Source organism: Phalaenopsis equestris, unplaced genomic scaffold (genome assembly GCF_001263595.1).
Source record: "Phalaenopsis equestris unplaced genomic scaffold, ASM126359v1 Scaffold000372, whole genome shotgun sequence".
Lineage (NCBI taxonomy): Eukaryota > Viridiplantae > Streptophyta > Magnoliopsida > Asparagales > Orchidaceae > Phalaenopsis > Phalaenopsis equestris.
The window spans coordinates 1,325,061-1,350,660 of NW_018164814.1; the positions used below are offsets into that span (position 1 = coordinate 1,325,061).

The 25,600-nt window shown below is 32.9% G+C and overlaps 1 protein-coding gene across 1 annotated transcript in view; it reads left to right on the plus strand.

Annotated features, from left to right (window-relative positions):
• Nucleotides 1–2,796: 2,796 nt before the first annotated feature.
• Nucleotides 2,797–25,600, plus strand: part of LOC110026427 — a 71,427-nt gene continuing 48,623 nt past the window's right edge. The window contains exons 1-5 of the mRNA XM_020727358.1: nucleotides 2,797–3,229; nucleotides 17,206–17,409; nucleotides 20,593–20,688; nucleotides 22,218–22,270; nucleotides 23,258–23,354. Of these exons, the coding sequence (XP_020583017.1) occupies nucleotides 3,080–3,229; nucleotides 17,206–17,409; nucleotides 20,593–20,688; nucleotides 22,218–22,270; nucleotides 23,258–23,354 (600 nt within the window). The 5' untranslated portion in view covers nucleotides 2,797–3,079. The remainder of the gene's footprint in view (nucleotides 3,230–17,205; nucleotides 17,410–20,592; nucleotides 20,689–22,217; nucleotides 22,271–23,257; nucleotides 23,355–25,600) is intronic.

Genomic DNA, 25,600 nt, shown 5'->3' on the forward strand with positions numbered 1-25,600 from the left:
TATATTTAAGATTCATAATTTTAAAAAAAAGGGCCCCCCCCCCCCCCAAAAAAAAAAAATCCAGATTTTAATTTATACGGGAGGGCAATTTAGTCTTTTGCCCCTCATGAAATATTAGTTTTGCCCTCCTGAAATATCACATTGCCCTTCATTGCCATAGCCCCCTCTCATACTAGGTTTAGGAGAACAGTTTGTGCCCCCTCCTATTAAAAAAAAGAAGCTGGTTTCACCCATGTACATGGTGTATTGGATGACATATTGCTCCACTACATGGTTCACTTTCCATAAATTTTGTTGTGATTCATCAATGCACGCTGTGACTCTACAAGAGACTTTGCACATGAAGAATGATTGTGGTTTACTATGATTAGCAGGTGACAATTGACGCTGGTTGGCAGCACAGGAAGGGGGGGGGGGGGCTTTATTTTTACCGCCATCGCAAATAAAAAAGGAACCCAAACCACGTTGATCGGACGACATAAGAAAATTCCCTCGATCGAACGGTGTTCAATGCAGATTTAAGTGCCTTAGTGATGTTGAAATTGAGTTATATTGAGCTCTTTCAATTCGTTTTGTTGAGCATGATAAGCGTGCCAAATTTTAAATATGTTTACCCTTCTAAGTATTCATCAAAAGCTTCTAAAAGTAGTTTAATGACTTGATGTATATTTAATTTAACTCAGACTTGGCCAATTTTGGATGTAGATAATCATTTCCTGGAAAAAAGGAAAAAGTCAAAATAGACTCTATGTTTTATTGAAGGGTTAAATGTTTGATTTGCAACAAAATAAATGCAATATTAAAGTAATATATTGTATTGGAAATATTTTAGAATTGTTTGGTTAAGTGTAAAATAGATATAGGACTATAATTTTTTGTTTTGTTGGAAGAAAAAAATGAATTTAATTTAATATAAACCAGCTATAGTTGGTGACAACGGGCGACAATTGATGGGAGTGGGGTGAGGTTTGACGGTGGCTGATAGGCGGTTGGCGGCCATGACAATGAGTTTGAGATTGGTGAAGATAGATATCAATCCGAGCTGAGTCGAGAACAGACTTGGCTTACTCGGCTTCGTAAAATTATAAGTTTTTCTTGTTCGGCTTGAGCTTGTGTCGAGCTTTCTTATATTGATCAAGTTTGACTTGGTTAAAATTTTTAATATATGAACTTGATTTGTACATGACTTGTTTATAATAAGTGAACGAGTATTTAAACGAGCTAAAAATTCAAAAAAGTATCTAAATTTTCATATAAAATAATAATAAATAAATTTACAAACCTGATTGCACCTACTAATTTATTGATTTTAAACTCTATAAAAATGAAAGATAATTCATGAATAATGATCATATGAGATGTAATCTCTCATATTTTAACATAATCATACTCATACCTCCGAGTTTGCACACAACTCCCGTATTCAAATGTTGGTGTTTGATTTCTCATATTAATATGCACTTGTCATTTTACTAACTTTTTTGGACAATTTTATAGATGTCTTTCATATTGAGTTGTTGCTTCATTCTTCTTTTTAATCATATATAACTTTCTAAAATTGCACATCACTTTCTCAACACCACTTTTAAATCGCGTAAAATTTAAGAGCAGAGTGGAAAAATGAGACATACGAGAGACTAAAGTTTCAGAGATCTAAACACACTATGATCTCGTTGTTACTTTTAATGTATGCACGCTCTAACAACTCAGAGTTTCGTATGTTTTGAGTGAAACTGAGAAACACAAAACGATAAGAGGCTAGAGAAAAAGTGAGGTTTGCGGGGCTTTAAAGTTAATTTTAAGGGGCATTTCATACATGTCACACAAATCTTATATACTTTCACATCTAACACCTAAACTTAAACAAAAAAATATATAATTAATAATTAATTAAAAAATATTTTTGATATGATAATATATTAATATTAAATCTATAAATAAATAAATTCTAATTAATTAAATTTTATTTAACTAATACATCATATATAAAATGAGTTATCATCTATCATAATATCGAATATTTAACGAGTTAGTTGTTGAACAACAAACAAGTTTGTTCATGAACATAAATGAACAAGTTCAAATATAGTCATGTTTAATTCATTTAAGTTACAAGCTTTTAAAAATTATTCAAGCTAGTTGATTTACTCATTTGAACAAATATGTTCGTGTTTTTAATCGAGCTGAGTTTGTGTTGTTCATCGAAAGCATTGGTTTATTTACAACCCTAACGACGAGCATTAATGGCGTAAGATATTGTCACTTGTACATAAAATAATATATTTGAAATTTACCCATATTCAAAGAATTTAATCAAAACTTTTAATATATTAAAAATGAATTAGAATTCGAATTTTAAAAACCTTATAAATTTAAGTTTTATCTATTTTTATTCTAGAAAAACTTGAATTTTTAAAATTTTTATAAAAAATGCAGCGTAATTTTTTGCAGCAGACTTTTAATAAAAAACTTGAATTTTTATAAAAAATGCGTACTTTTAATGTGCTAAAATCAATGAAGTATCCAACTATTAGAAAATATAATAAATAGTACAGAATTGATACTATTAATTATCTAATTAATAGCCATTTCAGAGAGAGCTATGAAGTCAAAATACATCAATCAGAAATGGGGATGAAAATAAAATTAATTTACAAGATAAATCAGATGAGATAAATATGAATGATTCGAATTATGTTCCGAAAATTTTTGAGATTTTGGACATTACAAAAAAATAATAAACCTCTCATAAAACACATATTTATAAGCTGAAAATGTTGTGCAGAAAGTCATATTCATTGTAAAAAAGTCAACAAAATTTCTCTCAAAGCAGACGGAAGATCAGAGAAGAACCGCACGTTGTCAAGCTCCAACTTTTGTCGAACGACCGCCGCTTGCGAAACCGTTAGTTGATGCGCGGTGCTTATCTTGAGTAACTTGCAAATCTCAGGTCGCGAGTGAGCGAATGTTCTGGCACCACGACCTTGCGGCTCTGCTGACACCTGGGCTGCTGCTGATCGAGCGCTGTTGAACCCTAATTCTCGTTCCGTTTCCTTCCAATCTCAGACCTCTTCCATCAATGTCGTGGTTAAAATCCGCAGTCAATAAGGCCGTCGAAGTCAGCGGAAAACACAACCTCACCCGTACTGTCCGAAACTATGCCGACAACGTCGTCCATCAAGCCGGCCAGGCCGTTGCTGGCGGTGCTAAAATTATTCAGGATCGTATGGTAATGCCGATTCTTCAAATTTTTATTGCTTATGAATCGAAAGAATACAGTGATTGATGGAAACCCTAGGAAAGTTTATATTTTTTTTCCTCATGAATTATTTTTATTTGTTATACACACATGCTACATAACTTTTGTTTCCCTTCTGTTTATTTGAACTTCCTTTAATTCTTTGTTCTTTGAGGTGACCAAAATAATCATCTTTTGAAGTTCAGAGAACTTGTCAAGCTATCGATGTAATAATTTGAATGTACGTTGCACTAGCTGAAGTGTCTTAAGATACATAGCACACAATTCTTATGTATTTACATATCTCACACTAAACTTTCATATTCACACACACATAGCACTCAAATTCTTTATATCACATAAAAAATAGTACTGTTATCACTTTAAAGAGAAAATATTGCATCCAGAGTCTGGACTCAGTTTTGCATTCAAACTCAATAATACGACGTTATTTGTATAGTGATGCATCCCGTTTCTCAAATAAAAAAAAATGAGAAAATTATTTTTCGCACGGCCCAGCTTAAAGACCGCCCGTTACATTGAAAAAAACACGCATTGTCGATTTATTTTCTTTTTTTATGGGCTAGGGTTTTCATCTGCGAGCCACTATTTCTCCTATTCGAAGTGAGTCCAAGCATTTTAAGTTTTCACTATCAGAACTGTTTTAATGCGCTAGAGGTTTTACCATCTTCACTCTTGAACTTGGAAGCATGGAAGTAGTTTTAGTGTTACCGACATCGACTCTGACACTTCGACACCGACACTCAGGACTCCGCCTACATTTTAAAATTCAAGCTTAACAAGGTCATATCTTCTTTATGTTTCTAGCTAGTTTTTGGGCTGTAAAATCTTCTAAACTAACTTTGTTCAATATACAATGTTGAGGTTTTACGTTAGCTGTAATAAATTCAAGGAATGAAACAAACAACAATGAGAGAGAAGAAAACAAGAAGGTAAACAGGAAAATAAGTTGACTTTATTTATTTTCAAGTGTTTAACTTTTTTGTCATGTGAACTGTATGTAATCGAGAATGACAATTTTTCATTTGTCTTCTATTCAATGTAAAGCTTCATTAGTCTCATTTTTCTTTGGACGCATTTATTCTTTTTTTTAATTTGTTGAATGTAATATTTTGTAAGTATCCCATTACAATCATGTGTATTACTGGCTATATAATTGTAGTGCAATGAATTTTTTCTTTGGGAGGTTTATCGATTCAATGTGTTTGAAAAAATAGAAAATGTTCTTGTTTTGCCTTTAGAGAACAATCAATGTAAATGCTATTTGCAAGTATCTGTCTATACCATCATGAGACACCATATTGTCATCATATCAACACCATAATACAACTACAATATTAACGCATTACAACCTCAATTCTACCTAAAACCCAAAACCTCCAAAATAACACAAAAAAACTAGTGCTACACCACAATAATATTACAAAAAACAGATCACAATACTAACTTACTATCAAAATATTTGACATCATATTACAACTTAAATATCACTAAAATAATACCAAAATACCAACATAATATCACCACAATATCATCAAAACATCATTATAATACCACCAGAATACTAACAAAAATTTCATCAGATATCATCACCAGAATACCACCAAAGTATGATCAAATTATCACCAGATATCACAAGAATACTACCACACTAGAAAACCATCAAAATACAACCACACAATTCTGATGGTATTTGTTAACCTAATTTTCAGTGAGGTCTTAGTCTCATACTCCTAGAACCCAGGATCTAGCTTTAGGAGTTCCTTGTTAACCATCCTCGCAGACTAATAATGGAGCCCATCTCCCATAGAACTTCGAGTCACTTCTTGACTCATTTTTGTGCAGACATCGCATGAGTAGTCCCAAGCACTCTACTCTTAGTTGCAAGGGCTAAGGACTTAACACGTAGAGGGCCCAAAAATGAGTTCCTACAGGATCAGACTGCCATAGGTGAACCCTCCATGACTCGAATACTCGCGAACGCCGTAATTCTCGCAATAACTTAACCTACAGTGAAACCCAATGCATCGGGATTTGAGCTTGAACATTACACTTAAATCCTCCTGACAATTGGAGACATTTGTTAATGCCACATATGAATCACCGAACTAGAATAAGTCTAAGGTCTAGGTGGCGAGGGCGATGACGACATTGCTTATGTGTGTTTAAAAGAGAGATACGAAGTGAGATTATTATAATATTATCTCCTACCTTAAGAACCTTCAATAAGGGAGAGAAAATGACTGATGATACTATTCACCGACTTTTGGTGGGATTGTCGCCCCCCATGCTCTTAGGTTGTGAGTAGTCTTAGCACAATTAGATTGATTAGCCTGTAGACAACACGACTTTACAAAATATTTATAAAAAAAACAAAATCTCTTCTGTATGTTAAAAAGAACTTTACATTAAAGAGACTTAAACAACAACATCTGCATGAAAATTAAATAATTTTTCTATGAAAATTTATAAAAGTCCATGGTTAATCATTTGGATCGAGGTTAAGAACTGTCATCTGTTGATTGTCGGGTTGGTAGTTCTTGTTCAAGTTCGGGAAGCATACAGCCTAGCTCTGAGCCCTCCTCTTTTAGCAATGTCTTACACCCAATCCTGGTCTTTCATACGTGGCTACGGGTTACTTTTGCTTGTGATTTTTACGACTCGTTTTTCATACTGTCGTGCTGGATTCCTCACTTTGCTTACTTTTCCTGCAAGTTTATTTAAATTTCCTGCAAATTAAATTATATTTTATGAGCTAATCACGCAGCGAGAACAACAGTAACAGTTACGCTAGATACACATTTATTTTATGCAATGCAATTTTATTTACTTACTTTACATCACTTCCCTTACCTGCATTTATTTACTTTACAGACCAAAATTACAAATTATAAAACTGTTTTTTTTTAAATTAAACAACACTACAAAAAAAACATAACACGTCTTTTTCAATTTACGGGAGTCTATCGGAAGAGGTAACCTAAGGTTGCTAACGAGATCTCCCTAGTTTAAATGAACCTCACAACTCATTTTGACTAAGTAAATTCAAAAGAAAATCACCGGAACGAGGGCACCGGAACGAGGGAACCGTGAGATCATAACTGGTGTTGCTCTAATCAACTTTAACACCCAATAATGCTTGAATGACCACAAAACCAAAATCTTGAAACACGGCTGATAAAACTTTTTGAACCTTAAACTTTAGGACTACTACTTCAACGAGGAGTTTTGAGCCAGCTTTGTGGGCAACACGACAAGGAGCTTGAATCGATTAACAATAGGATCTTTTTCAACAATCTATTTTTCCTTAGTTTCAATAACAACACAGGATTTCGAGGTAGCTCGACAAGTGCGACTTAAATTCACATCCTCTTTAGGCTTCTATAATATCATATTTTGCAGTGTAAGCCCTGACTCGCCTTAGGTTCTGAGGTTGTCGTGTGACACGAAGTAAACTCTCTTATTTCTGCGGGTTAATTACATAATCGATATTATGTAAATGTAATTCCCAAATAATAAAATTGACATGATCAAACTCTTAAATAACATTATCTCAAAAACTCAGCCACACATTAGAATTGTTTGGGAAGTCTCTGAGGTTTCTCCTCAAGATTGTGACATCCCCTACCTTTTTTTTTGGACTCCTGAAAATAACTGTTACTGTTTGAGTCACTTCCACTTGCTTTTCCACGTCCTACCCTGAAAACCTAAACCTCAAATTCTTGAGATTAGTACCTCTGATCATTATCGAGAGTTTTCTCAAGTGTCCCCCATCATTTGGGATGTAATTAACTATAGGGGCTTGCTTCTATAGGGAACTTGAAACCCAGGAAACCCAGGTAATATAAACCCCCAGGTAATATAAACCCTATTTAATCTTTACATTAAATAAAGGAACTTGTCGATCACACATAAAAGATTCATAGGCCAAATTGATGTCATAAATTTCTTAGTTTGCAGGTTTGAGTCCATTACCGAGGTATACACTTATATTTCGGAAGGCTGTAGTATTCAAGTTATCAGACACGATTATGCAAACTATTAGACTAATGAGATTCATTTGGTCTCATTTTTTTTTAAATTACAACATACTATTTTCAAAACCCAAACTATATACCTCTTATATTAAATTAAATTTCAAAATTATTTTTAATTTTCAAAATCAAAAAGTTAATCGACAGTATTCTGATTGTATAGTAGTAGTATTATTTAATAGTATTTTTAGTATTCTGGTAGTATTTTTATGGTATTTTGGTGTTATTATGATGTTATTATGGTGTTATTTTCTTATGATATTTTGGTGATATTTTGATGTTATTTTGGTGATATTTTGATAGTATTATTCAATTTATTTGTTCGAAGAAAACTTCTGTTATGTTAGATTTTATCTGCTAAAATTTAATCTTTTAGTATCTAATACTATTGCAATGTCATGAATCCAAAAATATTGACATGCAGATGCAGTCCTTTTGTCATCAGAATTGTCTGTGATGCAGTTTTTGAGCGAATTAATGAAAGAAACTAAAATAATTTTGAAATATTTATATTTTATTCAGTTTTTCGACCTGCTACCTTGTCAACAGAAAAATTCACTAATCTTGTAAATTTTGAAATGTTGGGACATTGAACACAAGATTTTTTAAAGTAGGTGACAAATGCTTAAGCTTAAATTCAAACAAGGTAGCCTTGCTCATTGACATGCCGAATTATAGAGAAATTGTGCACTGAAATAAATATCTCATATCTACTGTAAATTCCATACGAACAAAGAATTACTTGTTGGCAGTTTTTTCGAAACTATTCAACACCATTTGTAGAGTTATGCATAAAGTTTTGTTGGCAAACTTATTTTTTCCATCGAGCAATTACAATGTCTCGAGTGGTTTGTACAACCTTGACTATAATGCAAGTAATTTATCTTCCTTCAATTGGTCAGGAGTGGTTTGCAATTTTATGGTTGAGCAAATTGATGCCATTATTTGGAAAATAAGGCGAAATCAGACACTAGAATACATGAATGATTTGTTTTCTTGTTAATGATTATTACATCTAATATATCAACAAAGTTTTATTCTTTTAAGTCACGTGAATTAATGAATTTTATTTTTTTACAGCTTTGATTTTATGAACATGTATGCATCCTTTCTTCAACCTCACATGTAGCAAGACCTCAAATGGTCAGGTTGTATGAAATGAGACCTTTGAGTACAATAATGGTTGATATTTTTTTTTTCCAGACTTACATCCGAACAGGTAATAGAGATGTCAATCATTTTTTCAAAATATTTAGGTGAAATTACACTTGCATACATAACACGATAATTTAATTTTTTTGTTTATTGTAGGTCTTTGATTCTTTTGTATATTTAAATCTCGACGAATAAATATTTCCTTCTTCATTAACCCACGATTTATCTGAGTTCATTTTCTAGCACTCTCACCATTGAGTTTAAGATCTCCTACAATCTGCTGAACATCTACACTTCACACTCCACCTCAACTTCCAACTCCGACTCCAATTCCAACTCCGGTTCCAACTAAACATGAATAAAAAAACAAACATTGAAGAATTTCAATTACTTAGAATCTAGAACCACAAAATAACTGAGTTGCAAAATTAAATTAATTAATTAAAAATAATATTATCAATTATTGAGAGAAAGCATAAGAAAAAATCGGCTACAAATCTTATCTAAGCAGTATTGTCCGGAGAGTAAAATCAAGACAAAGTTGGAAGAAGAAAAAATTAGAATACCCTGACCTAAATTTCCATTCAAGAATAGAAAATCTGAGGGCATTTTAGTCAAACTAGATGAGAAGGTAGCTTATCAGTTGAGGAAGAAATGAAGGTGGAATCAAAGGAGGTAAATTTATGGTGCTTAGGGTGGGGAGCAATGTTCCTATTTTTGTGCTGGAGGAGAAGGTGGAGAAGATTTGTAGAATTTTTGCTCATGATTAACAAGATAATGTATATTAATTTTTAAGTTTATCATAACATCACACTATATTCTAAAGTACTTTTGTTATTTGAATATGAAGCATCGACATGCACATCTAGTTATGAACTTTCCGACGAGAGATGAGAATTCTCTTCATATGACAAATGTCATTAATCAATACTATCAAATGTTCAGTGATAAGTACAAATTTCTTTTCAAATTCTAATTATTTCCAAATGAGAATATTTTTATCTATCAAATCTTTTATATGTCATTACTATATGAGTGATACAAATTTTTTTAGAGAGCATTTCACAATAATTCGACCTTCGATCGATGAACTTTTGGAGAATAAAAAATAATTTATACCTTTACTTATATGTAAATAACACAAACCAACATAATTTGTCTCTCTCAAAATTTTGAGAGGAAGATTTTAATTAGAAGCATCATCAAAGAAAATGTTGAAAAAACACATTTTACTAATTCCCATAATCTACGGTCAACCTTGGACTCTATTGGTTAGGTGGTTAAAGTTGAGAAAATGGCTGCTATACAACTCACTTTCAAAAAAAAATCACAAGAATTTATTTTATGAAATTGTGAGGAAATACATTAACACATTATTCCACTAGTTCTTCATTTGTTTAGTTTTTAAATTTAAACTATTTGACACAACTTTCTTTATTTCAAAGGTCAAAGTCATTGTTGAAGATACCTCCTTTGCATTTGATATTGTTCTTAGAGAGTGAGCAGTTACTGCCCGTAGAGGACCACCAACACAAATGAACAACATTGACTATAGAATATTTGTTTGTAAATACATGAAAAAATTGTTGGGCATAGAACAAATAAATTGGGATGATTACAGATCATGACAGCTCAGCATGACACGATTTAGACCAAAATTTGTTTACGAGTTTTGTGTGTGGTTGTTAGAAACTCATGGATAATCATTAGCATTTCACTAACTTTATGTATATATTGTCACGTTTGATATTTTTACACGAGGAGCAATTGTAGGAGCAGTTGGAACAATTATAAGCATAAGATGTGGATGTATGGGCCAAAACATTGACATATACAATGATGAGATTTGTCGTTTTGATATACAATTTTGTGACTTGTGTATAAGTTTTAATATTCATAGATTTACTTTTTGATAAAAATTGTGTTTAATAGGCTTAGATAAATTAACCATAAAATCACAATAATACCAGCATAATAACACAAATATAGCACCAAAATTCGTAGAGTGCTGATGATGATCCATGATTTTCTAAGCACCACACACAAAGTTTGTAAGCAAATTCTGCTCTGAATTGTGTCATGCCGAGCTGCCATGATTTGTTATAATCCCAATTTATTTGCTCTATTCCCAACAATTTTTTCATGTATTTACATACAAACATTCTATAGTCAGTGCTGTTTACAAACAAACAAACATTCTACAATTCAACTCCCTTTGGTTCCTCCTTAATTTCTTTCTCGGCTGCCATAGATTTAAGTGTCTTTGATGCCTCCCTAGTTTCCTCTTCTTCTGCTACCTTCTCATTTGTTTTGGCTATAATGCCCTCAAATTCTCTATTCTTGAATGAAAATTCTATGCAAGGGGATTCTAATTTTTTCTTCATCCAGCTTTGTCTTGATTTTATTCTCCGAAAAGTATTGCTCACATAAGATTTATAGATTTGTTTTTCCTTATGGTTTCTCTCAATAATTGATAATCTTATTTCCAATTCGTTAGTTCTATTTTGTAACTCAGTTATTTTGTGGTCCTGACTTCTCAGTATCGATGTTCTGCAATGTCTGTTTTTGATTCATGTTTAGTTGGAGTTGGAGTTGGAGGTTGAGGTGTAGTGCGAGTAAATGGTTCAACAAATTGTACAGGGGGTGAGTATCGGGTAGAGATGTTAAACTCAGCGGAGAGAAATTGACTTGATAAATCATGGGTTAATGGAGAAAGAAATATTTGTTCGTCAGTACTTAAATCTACAAAAGAATAAAAATTTATAATAAATAAAATTAAATTATCATGTTGTGTATGCAAATGTAATATCATCTAAATGTTTTGGAAATAGAGTTGACATCTCTGTTACCTGTTTGGATGTAAGTCTAGAGAAAAAAATATCAATCATTCTTGTACTCTAAGATCTCATTTTAGAGCACATAAGCATTCGAGACATTGCTTCAGGTGATGTTGGAGTAAGGATGAATATGTGCTCATAAAACCAAAACTGTAAAAAAAGTAAAATTCATTAGCTCACAAACCTTAAAAAAATAAAAGATTTTTGATATATCAGACATACTAACCGTTAACAAGAAAACAAAACCATTCATGATACCATATTTCGTCTTATATTTCAGACAACAACATTAATTTGCTAAACTAGAAAATGACAAATAACTGCAGGCCAATTGAAGGAAGAGAAACTATTTGCATTGTCGTCAAAACTGTACAAGCCCCTCGAGGCATTATAATTGCTTGATGAAAAAAATAAGTTCAACAAAAATTTTATGTACAACTCTACAATGGGTGTTTAATATTGTCTTGAAATAACTGTCAACAAGTTATTCTTTATTTGTATGATATTTATAGTAGATATGAGATATATATCACAGTGAACGACTTCTACATAATTCGACATACCAGTGAGCAGGGCTACCTTGTTTGAATTGGAGTTTAAGCATTTGTTACATATTCTGAAAACTTTATGTTCAGTGTTAACATTTCAAAATTTGCAAGGTTAGTTAATTTTTCCGTTGATAGGATGACATTTTGAAGAACTAAATAAGAAGTAAATCTTTCAGAACAGTTTTAATTTCTTCATTAATTCATTCAAAACTACATTACAGATTGTTGTAATAGCAGAAGATCTACATCTGCATGTCAACATTCTCGGTTCATGACACTGCAAGAGTATTATATAATAAGAGATTAAAAATTAGTAGATGAAATCTAACATAATAAAAGTTTTCTTCAAATAAATAAATTAAATAATACCATCAAAATATCACCAGAATATCGTCATAATAGTACTATAATAATACCATAATATCATTAAAATAACACGAAAATATTACAAAAGATACCATCAAATAATACTACTAGAATACTTTCACAATACGACTTAAATATCATTAGAAAACCACCAGAATACCACCCGAATTGAGTGGTGGTATTCTGTTTATGGTATTTGATGAAATTTTTGTTAGTATTCTGGTGGTATTATGTTGGTATTTTCATTGCATTCTAGTGGTATTCAAGTTGTAATGTGATGTCAAGTGTTTTGGTAGTATATTGGTATTGTGATCCTTTTTTTTAATATTGTTGTGGTTCACCACTGGTATTTTGGTGCTATTTTGATGGTTTTGGGTCCTAGGTGGAATTATGGTTGTAATGTGTTAATATTGTAGTTGTATTATGGTGTTAATTTGATGAGATTATAGTGCTTCATGATGGTATAGAGGGATACTTGCAAATAGGATTTACATTGATTGTTTTCTAAAGACAGAACAAAGATATTTTTTATTTTTTTAAACACGTTGAACAGGTAACCCTCCCAAAGATAAAATACATTGCTCTACAATTATAAAGTCAACATTACCTTTGGTTTTAATGAGATATTTAAAATATTACATTGAGCAAATGAGACAAATAAAGTTTTACATTAAATAAATGTTTCCGGAGAAAAATAAGAAAAATGAAGTTTTACATTGAACAAATGATATAACGAAGAATTATAATTTTCGATTACATTGGGTTCACACGACCAAATAGTTAAACACTTGAAAATAAATAAAGTCGGCTTTTTTCTTTATTTATCACATTGGTTTCTTCTCCTTCTCTTTGCAGTTTTTTTTCTTTCTTGAATCTATTACAGCTAATGTAAAACATAAACATTTTATATTGAAATACAACACTAGTTTAGAAGATTTTACAACCCAAAACTCGCTAGAAATATATGGAACATATGACATTGTTAAGCTTGTTTTTAAAAAGGTGGGCGAGTTCTGAGTGCAAGTGTCTAAGTGTCGGTGTTGGTGTTGAAGACGCTAAAACTTCTGTCGTGCTTCCATGTCCGGTGGTAAAGACGTTAAAACCTCCCGCGCTAAAATAGTTCCAGTGGCGGAAACCTAAAATGCTTAAACTCGCTTCGAGCCGGAGAAACTGCGATTATTAAAATTGCAAATGAAAACCCTAGCTTGTAAAAAAAGAAAATGAATCAGCGTGTGTTTCTTTTCGATGTAACAATCGGTCTTCGTGCCAGGTAACTCGAACAATAGCTTTTTTCATTTTTTTAATTCTAAAAAATGGGAACCACCACTTTAGAAATGATGTCCTATTATTGGAGTCCGGATGCCATATTGCGTCTGGCTCTGGATGCAATATTTTCTTCTTTTTAAAAGTTAAATACTCAAATTCACCTTTTCTTGCATAGACAAAGCACCATAGTGCTATGTATGTAAATATGAAAGTTTCGGTGTGAGTTATGTAAATACATAAGAATTGTGTGCTACTTATGTAAATTTTTCTTATGTTAAGAATTGTGTGCTACTTATGTAAATTTTTCTATTGGAATATCTAGCGATGTAGGAAAATCTGCTCAACTGCATAGCTTATCATTCTTGATTCAATTATTGCAAGTGGTTTTATATAGAAATGCTTGGAGATCTTTTAACCCTCATTTGCAAATTCAAAATTATAGTTGAGATTCATTAGTGCCAAAACTCTTATGATTGAACTGTTAAATTTGTGTGGCCTTCTTGTATTTGATTTGTACTCGATATTTTGATCAAATGATGTATGGGATAATTTTTTAGCTTTTTCATCAACCATGTGTTGGTTTGCTTCTGATAGCATCGATATGTGGGATCTTTTAATGAGATTGGAATTTGATACGATTTGACGTAGAAATCAGGACGAAATTTTTTAGAAGTTGGGGCAAACAAAATTTTATTGTAATAATCCTGGCAACTCAACAAGAACACAAAGGTAAACACGTGATCTCTCCCAATTCCTATAATTCGAGAGGAAAGAAATCTCTCCCAAACACTAGACCTAAGGCTCACAATTTAATCTTATACATCAAACCTATCCCTAGACATAACAAACATATTTATACCCAACAATAATGATGATAAAAGACTGAATTGCCATTAGGCGTACTAAAAATAAATTTTTCCTTAGGCTAGACATCAACGTAACAATACTTCCCCCTAAAAGACACATTGTCTTTAAGTTGAAAAAAAATGAGAACATTTCTCCTCCCACACAATTGTCTTTTTTTCTTCATTCTCTGCCTCCTCATTCTGTACTATGAGAACTTGTAATTTTCGATCATTGTAATTTTCGACCATTGCTCAAATATTTCCCTGTATTTGGTTACAATCCTCTCCTAAATCAAGGCGTTGAATTGTTCGTGTAGGTCTCCTTTTCAAATTGGTTGGACACGTTCCAACAAACAATCATTGAATTCCTCTCACGAATGGATGAGTATCTAGCTTACCTTCACTGAAATCAGACTAGAGCTTTCCCTTCCAAACTTAACCCTGTTGCCATGAGTTTTTTGTTTCCATCTAGCCCATTCATCGCGAAGTATCGCTCCGCTTGATACACCCTCCCATGTGCGTCTTCACCCTCGAAGATAGACATCTTCAATTTTCTAACTCTAACATCTCTACCCCAACTTCTTCTTCATTTGTTGTTTCTCCCCATGTATTGAGGGTAAACTCCTTCATTCAATCGTAGCCATATCCCCTCTCTGGTTCTCTCCTTTCTTCATTGTGCTCCTCTATGTTTCGACCCAACCGCCTTCATTAAAAAACTTTATCCACCCCAAATCAGGCCCATCGCGATGGTGGATGTTTTCCTCATGTTTATCACGTTCGATATCTTTTCCTTTTGACCTTGTCACAGATTCTCCAGTCAACCTTTGGTTAGGGTTTGCAAGTTAAGCCGTCTGCGGAGTCTTAAATTGCATCTCAATGAGCCTCTAGCATCTCTCAAATTTCTTCCATACTCTTGAATCGGTCCTCTAATCGATTCACCATAGAAGAGAACCTATCTTCTATGGTAGTGAACATTCCTTTCATCCCAGATATGATTTGACTCATCTCTTCCTTTAACTTCTTCTCCAAATCATCAACTTTATTGGCTGTCATTATTTAATGTCACTAGGGCACGCTCGATTCCGGATTCGTCTGCTAACTTCTATGGTCACAATTAGGGCACACCCGATCTCGTCGCAGCCTTTTCCACTAGTTCTGATATGTTCGAGTCTATTTCACGAGGTTCAGTGAGACAGAGATGAATGTAAGCCGTAATCTCTTCTGTTTCAAGGTAACTTGAACCGCGCCGTCTGTCACCGCCTGATAAGATCTCGTCGTCGCCTTCCCGGTAAGTTCTAATTGCGACTGTATAGGCAACCTTCCTTGCAAGCTCTGATCGCTCACTGTATCGCAACAAACTCTTATTGACTGTATCGCAAGGTTCGATCAAGATAGTGCGGGACACCAATGGTTCCGAATCCATCGTTGCCTTCTTCTGTAAGCAGCGAGCTCATCGTTGCCTTCCCAACAAGCAATGATCGTGATTGTAGGTCGCTTCGCAGTCTCTGCCTTCGTAGCTATAGCTCTGATCGCATCCGTATCGCACAGATGATGTGACTCTATCGCGCAGACGGCGCGACTGTGTCACACAGACGTAAGTCAAGATCTTGCTGGTCCCAGAGATGGAAACCGTGTTCTGTTTGTTGGCTTCCCATGTGCTATCCATTTTTTTTGTATGTCGCAATCCTTTGGTTCTTCTCTATATCGCAGGGATCGGTCACGAAGCGCAGTAATCCCCCAAAATCACAGCTCTGATATCAGTTTATATGTTTTAACGTAGAAATTAACATGATTTTTTTTCAAAAATTAGGGCAAACACAATTTTTTTGCAATAATCCAAACAACTCAACAAGAACGCTAAAATAAAAACCTACAATTCGAGCCGTAGGTGATCTCTTCCAATTCTTACAATTCGAGATGTAGAAAGTCTCTCCTAAATAACTCAATCTCATGCATCATACCTAACCGTAGACACAACAAACATATTTATACCTAGCAACAATAATAATAAAAGAGTAAATTGCCCTTAGGTGCATCAAAGACAAATTTGTCCTTAGGCTAGGTGCCAACGTCACAAAATCTTCATGCATATTTTTTAGGAAGATTTATGTACATATTACTCAATTCTTATGTCTTTACATTTCTAACACTTAAAATTTAATTATATATATATATGCCACCTTACCTATGTATGGAAGGTGCATTTCAATTTTTAAAAGTTTAAATATTGGTATTTTTTATGTGCTATGAAAGATTTGGGTGGTATAAAAATCGAAGTTTTGGTGTTAGATATGTAAATACATAATAATTGGGTGCTATGTAATTGTTGCGTATGTTCGGTTTAGATGTGTTTGCTTTGAAATAAAAAAAGTCCTTGCAGCAAAAATTGTATCATTGATCTTCAATTGCTATTGTTTGACATTCAATGTATGGTCATTTACATACACACCACGCAATTCTTATTTCTTTACATATCGTTCTTTAAACATTCATATTTACATGCATAACATTATATTTGTCTCATAAAAAATACAACTACTGCTAACTTTTTAAAATTGAAATGCTCATTTTCATAAATAGGTTCATGACACCAAAATGCTATAAATGTAATTATTAAGCTTTAGGTGCTTGATATGTAAATACAAAGGAATTGTGTTGTATGTATATAAATTTCCCTAAATATATGGGGAATATGAAGCATTGTAATCTAGCTAAATAACCGCAGTATCTAAATTTTATGAAGGAAGCTGGGAAAAATTGAATAATTATGTTTTTTGACAGTATGCATGTATGAAGTAAGATTATCAAAGTTGTTGCATATAGTTCTTCTGGCAGTCCGCCCCCTAACCCCTTACCACCACTTTCCCTCTTATACACATTCTGTAATATTTTCAGGGTATTAAAAATTACAGAAGTTTTAAGCAAACAGTAAAACGATTGGAAGAAGCAGCTGTTTCTTGTAGGGGCCAAGATCGTGTTCAACTTTTGCGAAGATGGTTGCTCGCTTTGAAAGAAACTGAACACATTCGTGGAGGACCAACAGATATAAAGAGTTTAGAAGAGCCCCGATCTCCAGAAGAAACCAAGAAGTTTTCATCAGTAAGTACATATAGATCCTCAGAATATTGCATCATCTAATCCTTTCTTTCATGATTCATTAAAAGAAATTGTTATAAAATAACTTTGCTGTAGTATGCGATTCACCTTTTATTTTGTTTCATATTTTTTGGATCACAAAATATCTTGAATGAGACGAGTCTTTAGATCAATGGAAAAACAAACTTTTATTGAATATACCTCCTATTGTTTGAAGGAAATGATTTATTTTTCTCTAAGGCCAGGGAAAAGAATTCAGTTCAGATCTGTTGGGGAGATGACTTGGAAGATTTTAACATATGTACAAGACTATTTTTCTGTCAAAAATATAATGGAGGTAGTCATTCATCTTAGTGTTTCTTGTGCACGCAAAAACAGAAGAAGATAAACATTGAAGCAGAAGTCATAGGGCTTATGCTGTTAAGTAACATCGTAAAAAACAATATTTAATTCCAAAAATATTCAAAAAGAACCTTTAAATTTAACCACTAACTCCATTTTTAAATTGTACCCATGCATATTTTAGCTCATTGAGTATCTTTGGAGAATTGATTTGTTATTCTTGGCAGTCATTGTAGATTCTCTGTTGTTTGAATTTTGAGCTACTTTTAAATACTCAACATCAGATATGGAATTCCTATGCATGATTGATGCCTAATAATTTCTTCTTGAATCATGATGCAAGATCCATATTTGTTAGCTAAATGTTTTGAACTTATCTTTACATTTGCCGCTAGAGAAAATGCAGATTTAGTTTTCAATACATGCCAGCATGACTTGTGTGTTGATATAAATTGGAATAGAACAAGATCAAGCAACATTGACTTCTTTAGACATTATTTATTTAATTTCTCCAAATGTTTGAGATTAGGCTAATGATGGTAATAAATGAAGATGACTGTCTTTAACTCCGACAACCAAATCTAATTTCCATCCAAGAACATTTTAAGTACATTTTGAAGGTCAAATGAAGTGCATATAGTGAAGATGTAACTTGAATATTGAAATTGAGGTTGGCGACCATCATGTTCATCATTAGCCAAATCCCAACTATTTGTAGTTGAGATTTTGAATCCCCAGTTTGAACCCCCATTTTGTAAAATGAAATGTTTGTTAATCAACTATTTGGGGTTGGCTTCATTGCGTGATTTGCAAGTAATGTAGTTTCCGTTTTAGGCATTTAATGAAATAGAGTGATTAAATTTATTAGCTAATTAAAGAAGAGATTTTCAAGATACAATGCATATAAAAATCCTATATATATATATATGATACACAACATATATAAATTCTATATATATATATATATATATATATATATATATTCAAATGATTAATAGAATATCAGGAGTTTTTATTTTGCTTGTATCAACTGCTCTATACAACTCCAATAATAAAGAGTAGAATCTACTTGAATACCTCATTTACTGATTATAAATCATAATAACAATGAGAAGAGAATAATTGGATCTTCATCACGAACAACAAAAGGGTTGAGCAACATAAAATTTGACATGTCATGGTAACAAATTGCTTTCATCTATTGAGTAATGGATATGATCAACAAAGTTATAGAAAAAGTAAGAATTAGGCATTTAAAAGATTTAAACTGGGCTCGAGTCATGCCTTACTTAAGCTCGACTCGTTTCTCAAAATGCAAACTCAAGCTTGAACTTGAGCTGAGCTCAAAGGGCTAGCCATAGTAGCGGGCTTGTGAGCTAGAGCTAAAGTGGAAGTTCTTATGGGTGCTCTTCGAAGAAGGCATCTACGCGACTAATGATTGGAGAAGAATAATAAATGCCACGAGAACTTGCTAAAGAAGGTATGGACGTGACTAGTGGTGGCTAGTTGAGTTGGCTCATAGCCATCTTGTTGAGCCTCTAAAAGCTCGAACTCGAGCTCATTTAATAAACAAGCCGGAGTTTGACTTGATAAACTTGATTGGCGAGCTTCCGTGGTGAGATAATGGCTGCAGTAGGGCACATTTTTTGCTGTGGTGAAAAAGGAGATGGACATGAATATTAACATCCGCTTTATCTGTCATAATTTTACAAAATGTCATTCTTTTTCCATATTCAAATTTGTTGTTTGGTTAAGAATACTTATTAGCTAAATTATATCTATAACTTCATACGTGAGTGCCTGCATGTTGATGCACATGCAATCATGGATTGATGGGTATGTGCTTACATATTTTGATTGCATTTTGATATATTCGATAGATCCAAGTATTTCAATCTTGACACATCAGACATAGCTAGTCATTGGTTTATTTCTTTTGATTTGATCTTGACCCGAGCAATAATTGATCTGGTTTTCTGTTGATTCTCGAAAAGTAATAGTTGGAGTGCGCTGATGTTTCTATAACAGTCTTATAAAGAAACTCTATTTGTACGGGTGATCGATCATTCGATAGATAGATTGATCAAATCGATCAATCAATGGATGGATGCTTTAGATTTATAATATGTGTTGCCAATAGATTAAATTTTCACGCATTGAATAAAGGCTGTCAGTGCAAAAGCTTTGATGATGAATTCTTTTACGGTGATGATTTAATCAGCTATTAATTCTCATTTAAGCAACAATCCATCTCTTGCAACAATTAATATTGAAAGTTTCTTTAAATTGTCTGACTGTAGGCTGTAGCAGTTTTGGGATCTTCAACTCCAACTTTCGGCCTTTGCTTTCGGAGGCTGTATAAAATGGATTAACTTTATTACCTAGCTTATCGAAGGAATAACTTAATTGATTTTTGTCCTTCTTAAACAGAAAACTATCTTTAATTAAGAGGGAGTGGTGCACAATAAGTTGCCAAACTTCGAAATTGGACTAATGGTGGTGATGATGATGGATTGAACAAATGCAGCATCCTGATATACTTTTTGAAATGCTTAATGTTCCATAAGCAATTCTGACTTGTATGTATTTTAGGGTGCATTCATAAATTCTTTTTTCAATTCATAATGTGATTTACGGAAGGTTAATGTGTTGTTGACTTCTATGTCAAAACAATGTAGTGCTTTTCTCAAATTACTATTTTAAATCTGTTCCTCATTTTTCTTTATCCGAATAATCTTCCTTACAATTGTGTTATTTTGATGTGAAAATCCATTCTTATGTATTTATTTTGGTATCATATTACACTTGGAGTTTCATTTAATGATGTTTTGAAAATATGAACAGATGCTATTTTTTGATTCGGATATGGATGGCGAGCCTATGAAATTCCGTGATGTGTTTCTTCATAGCCAAGCATTAGAAGGCATTACATTGTCTATGGTTAGTCAACGATGTAAATCTTTTTTGCAAAGTTCCACATAATGTAATTATTATTATTTGTAAACATGATTTACATACTTCGTTACTGCTATTTTTGATGATAGTGTTCTCATCTTTTATTATGAGACGGGTATGAACATTGATGTGAGACACTGTCTCATTTTGGGCATGATATTTTCAATTAGTTATTAATATAAACATGTAGTTGAAATATCTAATGTAAATATTTTCTATTAAACATACCACACAATACATTGCAATATCACATGTATACAAAAAATTATGAATTGACAAAATAAAAATTAATATTTGTTTATTTAAAATTGTTTTTTAATTTTTCATCATTTTTATTTATATGTCAACTAGACATTGACATTAACATCTATCATTTTACATGGCTTTAATCTACCTAAAAAAACCTAAAACAAAGGAAAACAACTAAAAATGGAGTATATAATCATCAAAATAAGCACAAAAATTATGAATACATTGTTGTATTATTAATTAGGCTTAGCACACTCGTTATCATGATCATTGTCCACATTAACATCAATGTCATCTTCAATAGACCATTTACCATCAATGAGGAGGAAAAACAACATTTTGAAATGCTTGTCCCTTGGGGGAGAACAAAGTTCATCGACAACACATATCCAAGCAATGTTGGGGCATGTCCTAACTGTGTCAAGGCATGTCTCGAGTCCCAATAATACCGTGTTAGAACATCTCTCCAGTTGCAATAATTTCCAACTCTCATTTTGAGAAGAAAATTATCAGACATGTTGTCAACATTAATGAGGTAACACCGGAACAAAAAGGCTTTTTTGAAGTGTTGTTTCTCATTGATGATATTTATGTGAATTTATGTTTCTAATGGCTTATCTTGATTTGATGCTGACTCTACTATTTTTGAAAATATTTGAAAAAATATTAAAAGTCATTAACATAGGATGGCAATAACAATACAATTTTTAACAAACACAGTTTAAAGCCTACATAGCTAGCATTGGTATTAGGCCACAAGGATATGTGATGAATAAATATAAATATTTTGAAGAGAAGAAACAATTATGTCTTTTTACCCATTATGCTGAAGTGGAAGCGCCTAGAACCTTGTGAGAAAAGCCATAAAGCTTTGGTATTATTTAGTTTATTTGCACATCATTTGTGAAGAAATAAGATAAAAAGGAAAAAAAAAATGGAAGTTATTTCACTGAGTTGCTCAAGTTTAAAAATTGATTGATTGACAGGAATTGAGTCCACTAATGCAATCAATAGAACCCACTGCTTACGACTACTTATCTGGAATGAATTCGATTGTAAGATTTTGCTTAGCACTGCTAAAAACTCTCGGGTTGTTAAAGCACTCGTGCACCTCTACAAGTATTAGTGAATTATTTTGCTGATCATCAAAGGAAATTGTGTTTTATTGTTAAGTCATTACATCTTGATTATTATTTCTATGTTGTGATGGGGTTTCTTGCTAGTTATAGAGGTAAACCTCAGCACATTATTTTCGTTTCACGCAGATTTTAGAAGCACCGAATGAAGAGGAAGTTTCTTTGCTTTTGGAAATTTTTGGGTAATGCTGTTATTTTTTTCCCTTCTTATGTATAGCTTATTCATCTTTAATAAATGATTCACATCTCATTTGAGCTTCTGTAAATATGATAACATCTTTTTCGATTCGGTGTTCAAAATATTGAATTGCTTCTTTCCTAAGTGTCCATCTTGTGCTTTTCATAAATCACACCTGCTTTGTGTGATGATGTGCCAAAACCCTTGTCCAATAATTAAGCATTTAACTAAAAATCTTAACTATCTTAGTAATTTTTACTGATTTTACCAGTTGGCTGGTACTGTCATGACTTGCAAGTTTTGCACATATTTAGAGCTTTTTCGTAACGGATGACAAATTAATAGCATCATAATATCAAGTAGTTTTTGTTGTCGACTGTTTAAGGCATAATGTTCCCAGCTCTAGTTGTAATCTCTCTTCTATGCTTTTAATAAAATTTAGAAATCGATTATTGCATTCCTTATAGTTTCTTGTTTCTGTGTTATATTTTACTTTCTACTCCTTAATATTTAGTTGCTTTTTCTTGTTCTTTAATGGGGTTATTCTATTTAATTCTTGATTAAACCTGAGATACTGACAAAACTTTATCTTAGTTTATTTCAAACTTAGCTCCCTTTGCTTCCACAATGATCTAGATTAGACAGTGAAGCTAAATAAATTTGAAGATCTCAAGAAAGGTATTACATGTTCCTCTCTTGGTTTATAAAGATAATTATGCTATGATTTTGATCTTGGTTTTAATATGAACCCTTAGCCATAGCCCAGGCCTGCGTGCATACCTATTTGTTCTATATAAACTTTAGACTGATTTTTTTTAAGAAGATGCTATGTGACCCTTTAAAAAATATTTTACATATGATTGGTTTTTCAGTACAAGATTCAGAATTTTTATTGTTGAAAATGCTGCAATTTAGTTTTAATTGTGTTTCTATATTTGATTGTTTTTCACCTCAAATAATTCTTCTAAGTTGTTTCGTTAATTATTTGCAGACTCTGTTTTACAGGAGGGAAGGAAGTTCATAATGCAATTATTAGTAGCATACAAGATTTGGCGAAAGCATTCTCTTCATACGAAGATGAAGTATTGGTATATCTGTTTAAGCTCTTATTTTTGCTTACAAGTATGGAGTATTGCTAAAAAAATATAAGATTAGAAATAATGATATAAAAAGTATTGATTGATAATCGATGTGTTTTTATTCATGTTTTATCCTCAAAATCGATGAAATTATTCTTTCATTTATTTTTTCCATTTTTACCCCTCCTAATCTAACATGATATTAGAGTAGAGTTGATCCTAACCCTAGTTGCTATATATATCCCTTCTTTCATTTCCATCACTTGACCTTTAGCTTGATCACAAATCCACCTTGCACCACTGCCTGCGCACTCTTCCATTCTCACTTGCTCGCATAGCCATCTCCCCACTAGATCACAAATCCACCTTGCACCACTGCCTACGCACTTTTCCATTCTCACTTGCTCGCATAGCCATCTCCCCACCAGCTCACTTGTGCCCTCGATCTTGCTCCCAGTTCCCACACATGCATGCCTCTATGCTAGTGATTGTGCTAGTATCACTTATGATCTTGCTACCAACACTTGCATTGTCTTGTTGGCTCGTGCTTAACATATTCATCTTTTGTTGTGATGGTGCCTTGCATTGCTTGCAGGCTGCATTGGCTTCACACTTACTATGCCTCACATGCGGCAACCTTCATTGCATATCACTATCGTAGTGCTCAATGCTATTGCTCAGCCCATACTTGGGCCCTTATTTTTTTTGGCCATAAGTATATGGGCTCCTTTCATCCACTCTCTGTGATATTGGTTCATTTAAAACTCAAATCCACCATTGACATCATACATGCATATTTTTGGCTTGCTTCTTCTAGTCAGATTGAAACTCATGGGTGGTAGATGTTCATGTCATGCTTATTAGCTTCTGTTGGTCATGCCTGGTACCTCTGAACCGCAAGTGACCTGATGTGCACATTTGTTAAAACTAGTTATCTAACTCTCTACCAACGAATGAGTTAACGTCAACCTTAAAAACTCATGTTCAACATGTCTATCAATTTTTAGTTGCTCTAATTACATCAGAGCAGGCAAATTATGCTTTCTAGACATTATGGCTCAAAGTTCTTGATGTCGGATGTTTGAGTCTATTACTATAAATGGGCTGACGGACCTCTTAGATCTTAATTGTGCCCACCTCCTTTACTGAAGATAAGCCTTTGATATGAGTGTAAGCAACCCCTTAATGAAGATTTTTCTTTGGCGAGTGAGAGAGGCAATTAACTTTGAAGATTTACACCATTAAAAGTATCAACTCTAGGTTTAAATAAATTCTTATATAATATTAGGAAATATCTAGTTAAATTGGGCCTAATTTACTACCAGAAAAATCACTCCATTGGTTTATTTAGCAATAAGCTTTCTTCCTTTGAGATGTCCTCTCTCTTACTTGTCATTGATGTTGATAGTTCTCTTCCACCTATATATATATATATCTAACACAAGCTATGTATTAGATGTTTTATATGTTTCAAATTTTATAAAAGTTTACCATTCATTTGTTATCTCACTGAAACTCACAATTGCTCTTTAACTCTCTCTCTCTCTTTCTCATTACTTGTTTCAAAACATAAACACAAGAAAAATGATTGGCTGACGTGTTAAGACCAGTGAAATTTATTGTCGAATCTCCAAGGTCTCATTGAACTTTTCTTCCATCATCATTTCATGTTAGTGGCATTGTCATTTTAGTCATCCTTTGCCACTGTTTTTAAGTTTATTTCTACCCATTCTTTTTTGGAGGTCAAATTTAGAGTCCAAGGGCTTTCATTTGAGTAGATCTAAAATTGAATACATGGAATGTAATTTTAGTAGTAGCAGATCTAGGGGCGGGGTTGTAACAATGAGTGATTAAGTCATTAAAATGAGTGAATGTTTTAGATAGCTGGGGTCTATTATTCAATGTGATGGTGATATATAGATGGGGTTTTTATTTGTTGAGGTGAATTGATGGATATGTTTTACATGACTATAGTTCTAGTTTTGTTCCAAGCTATGAAAAAAATTAGAAATATTTATATATATATATATATATATATAGAGAGAGAGAGAGAGAGAGAGAGAGAGAGAGAGAGAGAGACTTTAAATTATTTTCCTTTTATTTTATAGTTCTCACCAATTATTTCGGTTTGGATTCGTCTCCATGTTCTGAAATTTTATTATTTTTCTCAAAAAGTATTGTACTCTATTGCCTCAGCTTATAGGAAGCCACCCAAGACGGACATTCCTACTTTTAATATGTCCCGTTCTTCTGAA